This window comes from Lynx canadensis, chromosome B2 (assembly GCF_007474595.2).
Source record: "Lynx canadensis isolate LIC74 chromosome B2, mLynCan4.pri.v2, whole genome shotgun sequence".
Taxonomy (NCBI): Eukaryota; Metazoa; Chordata; class Mammalia; order Carnivora; family Felidae; genus Lynx; species Lynx canadensis.
In genome coordinates, this window is record NC_044307.1 from 40199650 (window position 1) to 40207537 (window position 7888).

The 7888-nt window shown below is 60.2% G+C and overlaps 1 protein-coding gene across 1 annotated transcript; it reads left to right on the top strand.

Annotated features, from left to right (window-relative positions):
• The first annotated feature begins 1422 nt into the window (after positions 1-1422).
• On the top strand, positions 1423-7539 carry MDFI (MyoD family inhibitor). Its single transcript, XM_032593339.1, has 3 exons — positions 1423-1705; positions 4646-4870; positions 7283-7539. Exons 1-3 carry the CDS (start codon positions 1423-1425, stop codon positions 7537-7539), a joined length of 765 nt encoding a protein of 254 aa, XP_032449230.1.
• Positions 7540-7888: the final 349 nt, after the last annotated feature.

Genomic DNA, 7888 nt, shown 5'->3' on the forward strand with positions numbered 1-7888 from the left:
GGATCAGGCTGCACCTTGTACCCTGTAATTGCCCGCCTGGCTCCGGGGCCCCATGACCCCCGACTTCACCCTCCCGGCTCCCAGCTTACCCTCAGTCAGGCCTTCCCGCACCCCAGGGGTGGCACCAGGGGGACTGGGAGTCCAGGCCCCTTTCTGCCGCCCTCCCCTACCTCCCATCCCCCTAATCCTCTTGCCCTGGGCCCAGGGGGCCCTAGTCTTGCCACCTCAGGAGCTGTGGGTTTGAAGGTTGCTCCATTTCTGCCTTCCGCCCACCCTGCACTGAGGGGCTGAGCTCCTCACTGTAATTACATGTGGCTGCGGTCCGCCTCTTCCCAGCCTCCTGGGCCGGCTCCCTGCCTCTCTTCCTGCCCGGCCCCTCCGCCTCAGGCCCGTCCTTCTCCTCACCCCCAGGTCTCTGATTCCTTCTCCTGCTCTCATCCTCTCTATCTGACCGGGCTTCGCCCTATCTGTCACTCTCGCCCTTCCGGTAACCATGTTCCCTTCTCTGTGGCCTCTGCCTCTGTCCCCATCCTTACCTGCCTCCCCCTCACTTTCTCTCTACTGAACCTCCCTCCTGTCCCAGGCTGTCTGTCATGGGGCTTCTGGGGGCTCCCTCTTTCGGTGCCCAAACCTGCCTTCTGATGCTGTCTCTCTCTCTCTCTCTACCTTTCATTGTCCCTTTGGTTCTTCCCCTGTCACTCTTTTTTCTTTTTTTTTTTTTTTAATTTATTTTGAGAAAGAGAGAGAGAGTGAGTGTGGGGGAGGGGCAGAGAGACTCCCAAGCAGGCTCTGAACTGATGCAGGGCTCGAACCCCCAAACCACGAGATCATGACCTGAGCTGAAGTCATGAGCCCCCCACCCCCATCACTCTCGATGCCTGTCCCTACTCTCCATCACTGACCATCTGTCTGTTCTCTCCTGCTCCGCGGTTCTGCCTCCTCTCCCCACTTCCCCTCATACTGCACATCGCCGGGGTGCCTGGGTGGCTCAGTCAGCTGAGCGTCCGCTTCCTGATTTCGGCTCAGGTCATGATCTTGCAGTCTGTGGGACTGAGCCCCGCATCGGGCTCCACACTGACAGAAAGGAGCCTGCTTGGGATTCCGGCTCCCTCTCTCTCTGCCCCTCCCCCACTCGTGCTCTCTGTCTCTCTCTCTCTCTCTCTCTCTGTCTCTCTCTCTCTCTCTCAAAATAAACAAATAAACATTAAAAAAAAAAAAACACTGCACATCTCTGGCCCCTTTCCCTGACAACCACATGGACACATGTAAACACATGCACTCACGTGCACACACACACACACACACACACACACACACACCCTTGATCACTCGTGGGTTTTGTTTTGGGAACTTTCTATTTTGGAGCCTGGCACCGTTGCCAGATAGGGTAAGGGCTGGGTAGCTGGTACAAAGAGACAGAGAATGAGGGCTCATGGCATTCTGGGCTGTGGGAAGGGGACCAGGGCTGGGCAGACAGGAGGGCACCAGGAAAATATACCTTCATCGTCTGATTTTTCTCTAGCCCAGACCCAACCCCTCCTGCCTGAGCTGGAGGTAGTAACAGGACCCACGCACCCTGTGGAGGCAGCGCTGGAGGAGGACTCCCTGGAAGAGGCGGCACCCCCCATGCCCCAAGGCAATGGCCCTGGGGCCCCTCAGGCCCTGGACAGCACTGACCTCGACGGCCCCACAGAAGCTGTGACACGTGAGTCCTAGGGAGCCAGGGGATGCGGGTGGCAACATGGAGGGGTCGCGCCAGGGAATCCGATTCATACGGGCTGGCGGAAACGCAGCCGTCGCCCGCGGGAGCCTAGCACAGGGCCAGGACCTTGAGGGGTGGGCGACGGAAAGGCCTGTGACGTGGTCACTGTCCTTTCTGTCTAGGAAAGAGACCGCCACAGACAAAATGACTGGTATAAGATCAGTTCACAAGGAGTGTGGACAGGCTCCAGGCGATATGGTTCAGGACAAGAGGGCGTGTGGCCGTATGAAAGGAAGAAGGGGGCTGGGGGTGCTGGGGGCAGGGAGCCAGAGCAGAGCCCCGCTGGATCCCACCCTTCCGGGCGTCAAGGGTGAAGAGGCAGGAGAGGAGCCCCCAGCTGCCCTGGGCAGAAGGGAGCCCACCCCCAGGCTTGGCTCGAGGAGGCCTCCGAGGAGGTCCTGGAGGGAAGGAATTCTTCCCCTTCGCTCTCAAGAGAGGGGGAGGGGCAGCCAGAGCCATTTGTATTTAATAATAAGATCCACAGAATCCGAAGACACATTTGCACTTTCCAGCCTTCTCTCCCTAAAGGATCTCACGAGCTCTTCAAAGCAGCCTGTAGCGAGGCAGCAGGATAGCTCTTGCCAAGTCCATTTTACAGATGAGGAGACTGAGGCACACAGAACCACTCAGCCTGGACACAGCTGGGGAACTCGGGTCTCCCGGCCCAGTGCTCTCTCCTGTGCCTTCCTGCCCAGCTGGCAGGGCTCAGCAGGGAGCTGCCTTCAGCCAGGGCATCTGGGGCTAAGTTGGACTCCCTGGAAGTCGGGGTTACTAAATCCTGCTAGCGCACTGCCCTCAGCCTCCTCTAGACACACCCACCAGCAGAATCGAGAGAAAGAGGTCAGCGCCGTGGCCACAGAGGAGGGGGCCTGGATGGGAGTCGGACAGACACCTCTGTGTCTATGGGCCCGAGTGTTTGCTCTGTGACTCAGTCCCCACGGCCACCCCCACGGCTATGGCCACAGGCAAGCTCTGTGTCTGCCCGAACCTCCCAGGGCCCTCAGCTCACCACACACTCCCGCCCTCTGGTCACTGTGCCCATGTTTAGGCATCAGGGCAGGGGGCACGGAAGCTGGCCAAGGACTCGGGCCGGTCTCCCGCCACCACGGGGCCAAGAGGTGGGAGCAGGATGATTCAGGCCTGGCTGCTTCCCATGGCCTTACCCCTGTTTACCCAGATGCAGGCACCAGCCACACCTCAGGGCCAAAGGCTCCCAGCGTGGAGCTGCTCCAGAGCCCTGCTCCCATCCTCTCCTGACTCCCCACCTGGTCCTCGGTTCCTTTCTCACAGCCTCCATCCCCTCCCCACTCCACTTCCTCGCTGTGGAAACTTGGGCAGGTTTTACCCTCTCCACACCTCAGTTTTTCCATCTGTGAAATGGGGCCGGTAATAGTCGATCTGTCACAACTACGACACAGAAAGCTCTCGGCACGGTGCTGGTACCTCATCACAGCTCCACGCGTAAGCTACTGGTTCCGAGACTAGCGATGGTTGTGATGTAGCAGCCTATTCCCCAGTCCTCCGTCTCCCAGCCTCTGCTCCCTTCCTGCCTCTGCGTCCCGAGACCCAGCTCTTAGCCTCCAGGCCGGGCCCACCTCCGACATTTACTAGTTGTGGGACTTTGGACAAGTTACTGTACTCCTCTAGGACTCCGTTTCCTCCTCTGTGAAAGGTGGGTCCTGCCCTATGGAGATACTCAGAGGCTTTGGTGAGAGAATCAGCATGACAAGTGCTCAGAAGGGTGGAGGCGAGCAGTCAGTACTCCCTGACTGGATGTGACCGCCGCCATTTCTTAGAAGGCCCAACCAGGGGACGCTTCCCCAGTCAGGGGACGCTCCGAGGCCACCTTCCCCTCTCCTCAGCCTGCCGGGACCCCAGTGCGTAGAGATGGGAGTGTCCCGCACTTACACATTTACAGAGTCCTGCCCAGGGATCAGCAGCCCTGAGTGGCTGAGGGGTCCCAGAGCTCTGCTTCTCCCTCCCCTCCCCCAAACACACACACACACACACACACACACACACACACACCCCTCCCCTCATCTCTTGTGAACAGAACCATGCCATCCAGGTGAGCAAACCTGAGGTGAGGAAAGGGACTGGGTGCTTTGGGGGGGGGGATCCCCAGACCCAGCTTCCCTGTACCCCACTGATGAAGCTGAAGTTTGGTCCCTCAGCCTGAGATGGGGACTCAGAGAATTCCTGGCCTCGGGGACCCCCCTCCCCTCCCCCCCCCCCCCCCCCCCCCCGCTGGCCTCTCTTCCCTTGTCACCCTTCTCAACCAGACCCCCAGGGCCCCACAGCAGACTCTGCCAGCCACCCCACAGAGGCGGACAGGGCAGGGGAGCCGAGGGGAAGAGAGGGGCTGTGAGGGCCCCTGGAGTCCAGGGCCAGGGCGTTCATCTCCAAACAGATGTTTCCAATAAATCACCCAGCACACGAAGGGCAAAAACAGCTGGGGGCTTGGCAGGGGCCGAGGTGAAGGTTAACTGCTTCGCTGCTGTCCTTCCTCACCCCAGCCAAACAGTCCTTACCCCTGACCACCGCCCCTCTTGCCGAAACCCCAGGACTCCAAGGGCAGGAGAATGGAGTTCATGTGGGGTAAGAAGATGGGGTCCAGGGCTCTGAGTCCCTCCTCTTGCCTTGCACCTCTGTCTTTTCTGGAGGGAGCACTGGCCTGGGAGTCATGGGCCAGGCTCAACTCTGCTATTTCCTGGTGTGCCTCCGGGCACGTCAGTTCTGCTCTCTGGGCCTCAGTTTCCCCATCTGCAGAATACAAGGCCGGCTAGTTGGCCTGTGGTGTATCTAAGGACCGGGCCAGAGCTCTGGGAGGTTGTGGCCCCCCACCCCGGGGTCCCCCATTAACCTTTCTCATTATCTCTCTAGGCCAGCCTCAGGGGAACCCCTTGGGCTGCACCCCTCTAGTGGCGAATGGCTCAGGCCACCCCTCGGAGCTGGGCAGCACCAGGCGGGCGGGGAATGGTGCCCTGGGTGGCCCCAAGGCCCACCGGAAGTTGCAGACGCACCCGTCTCTCGCCAGCCAGGGCAGCAAGAAGGGCAAGAGCAGCACCAAATCTGCTGCCTCCCAGATCCCCCTCCAGGCGCAGGAAGGTAAGCACCCCATCCCACCTCTCCCTGGGAGAGGCCTCCGAAGGCATGATGCAGCAGCATTTTCACCAGGTTGCTCGTTAGAAGTTCGGTCTCAGCCCCACCCCAGGCCTACCGGCTCTGAACCTCTGGGTAGGGCCCAGGAGACTGGCCTGGGAATCTGGCCAACTACACCTGGTGGGTAAATCGAGGCACGGCTGCGTTCTCAAGACCAGCCCCTCCCCATCTCTGCTCACGGAGAGTTGCCGTAACAAGGAAGAAAACCATGTGGGCTGAGCCTGTGTAAGCCACCCCGTTTCTGGAAACACAGCTTCCCTCAAGGAATGGACCCTCTGTTTAGTGAGAGCAGGACACCCAGCAGAATAAAATGAGGCACCATCATCAGATACTCACATGGGGGTGCAGCGAGGACTGTGTGCTCCGGCGGGGGTGGGGGGGGGGCGCCGTGGTGCGGCGGGAAGTCAGAGAACCCAGATATGCCAGCCATCGTTCCTGCAATGCAGAGGGGCCTCTGCAGGGCCACCCTGGGCAGCCAGCTTTCCTGCCTCATGAGGCATCAGTTCAGCATGGGTGACGGCCCCCTGTAGCTCAGTGGTACTTGACCTTCACCCCAGAATTTTTAAGTGAGCCCTGTCCACTCCGGGGGACTCCGTCCGGCCTGGTCTTCTGCGAACAGGATTCAGTGTGCACATTTGCACGTAATGTGTTCACCAGCTTTCCCATAGAACAGATTCTGCCCAACAGTCTTAATTATGAAGGGAGTGTTCGTTCATTTAAAATGTACTGCGCATCTGCTACGAGCCAGGCCCTGTGCTGGGTAACCAGTCCGTGGCCTCTAAAGCTCTCATGAGAAAGACAAACGGGTAATCACCATATGGGGTGATAAATACACTGACAAAGCCACACACTGGAGATTATGCAAACAACCCCAGGGGACCCCACACCAGCCCAGAAAGCTGGGGGAGGACGAGTCTGGGCAGGCTCCCGAGGTGTCTGAGCAAGCTTTAAAGGGTGAGTAGGAGTATCTAGCCAGGAGGGGCATTAACACAGAAGTGAGAAATGGCTAGTTTGGCTAGATCATGGAAATTATGTAAGGAATGGGGAAAGGTGAGACTCCAAAAAGGCAGGGGCTCTGGGGGTGGGAGGCACCTGGTTAACTCTACCCTGGACCTAGACTTTATCTGGAAGGCAATAGGGAGCCATTGAAGGGTTTTAAACAAGGTAGTGACTTCCATCAGATCTGCATTTGAAGAGAACGCCCTCATTCAGTTTGCAGGTAGTTGCAGGGGCTCCGAGCTGTCCCTCCACACAGTCCCTCCACACAGAAATGAGGCGGGAGAGTCAGATCCCCCGTGGTGTGAGACTCTCTGGAGGGGAGGCCAGGGGCCCACCTGCCTCGTGCCCAGCCCCTGGGAGGGATGCCAGCTCAGCATCCTGGCAGCACACTGAGTGGAACCAGCCTGCCTGGTTTGGGTTCCCAGCTCCACCGTTTCCCCGCTGGCTGCCCAAGGGTAGGCTCACGCGTTAATTCAGCTACCATTTACTTACCTCGGTGTCAGGCACCTTCTAGGGACTAGTAACATGCCAGTGACTACAGCAGACAAAGACGCCTGCCTTACATGTTAGTAGGAGGAGAAAGCTGTGCAGAGCCATGGAAGGTGATAAGTCCTGGGGGTAGGGAGGAGGCGAAGCAGGCCAGGGGCGGGGCTGAAGGAGCTGGGGTGCGGCCAGCAGGTCACAGAGATGGTGGTTGTGGAAAGCCACAGCAGAGTGATCCAGGGGGACAGAGTGTGGGAGGAGATCAGGTCACGTGGGACCGTGGGGGCCACTGTGAGATCTCTCTGAGCACGGGAGGGATGGACTCCACTGAGGTTTTGCAAGGGTCCCTCTGGGCTACTGTGTGGGGAGTGGGTGCAGGGAGGGGTAGTCAAAGGCGGGGAGTGGGGTGACCAGTGAGGGGGCTGTTGCAGTTGCCCTGGTGAGAGAGCAACAGAATGGCAGGATTCTGCTGGGTCTAGTTTGAAGTGACTTCTCTGTGCCTCAGTTTTTTCATCTGTAGAGTGGGGCTAAGAGAGGCCCCATCTCATGGAATCCTTGCAAGTTTAAATGAGTTTCATTCATACCCAACACTTAGAACAGTGCCTGGGACGGACTACCACTCGGTGCGTGTGTTAAATAAATGACTCAGGGTGTCGAAGAGCGGGCCTCGGGATCCAGACCGCCTGGGCTCAGACCCTGGCTCTGAAGCCAACGGGGCAGGTGCATGTAACTCTCTGTGCCTTGGGGTCATGCCCTGGAAAGAATCCCCATTTCTCTGAGCTGTGGGAGGGTAGGGGAGCGCTCGTGAGGCCCCTGTGGCTGGGTCCCTGGCCCCTTGGCTGTCTCACGGCCCTGTCCCCCCACCCGTGCCCGCAGACTGCTGCGTCCACTGCATCCTGTCCTGCCTGTTCTGCGAGTTCCTGACGCTGTGCAACATCGTCCTGGACTGCGCCACGTGCGGCTCCTGCAGCTCCGAGGACTCGTGCCTCTGCTGCTGCTGCTGTGGCTCCGGCGAGTGCGCCGACTGCGACCTGCCCTGCGACCTGGACTGCGGCATCGTGGACGCCTGCTGCGAGTCCGCCGACTGCCTGGAGATCTGCATGGAGTGCTGCGGCCTCTGCTTCTCCTCCTGACCGCCGCCGCCCCCGCAGGGTCCCTCGCGCCCGCAACCCCGGGGGGCGGGGACGCGCGAGGCCACCTCCGTGGAGGCGGCGGGGGGGCGGGGCCGCTGCAGCGCCGCCTCCTCGCGGTTCCCGGGACCGACGGTGACCCCGGACACCCGGCGGGCGGGCTGGGGTGGGAGCCGCGCCTGGCCCCGCGGCCTGGGCTGCGGAACACTGTGAACGTGGGGCGCAGGGACGCGGGGGAGGCGGGGCCGGCGGGCGGTGCGCTCCTCTACCTCTCACCGCCCCTGGCGCCCGCCTCCCGCCGCCCAGGCTCCGAGGACAGCAAAATGTGAAGTGAGACACCCCAGCCCGCCCT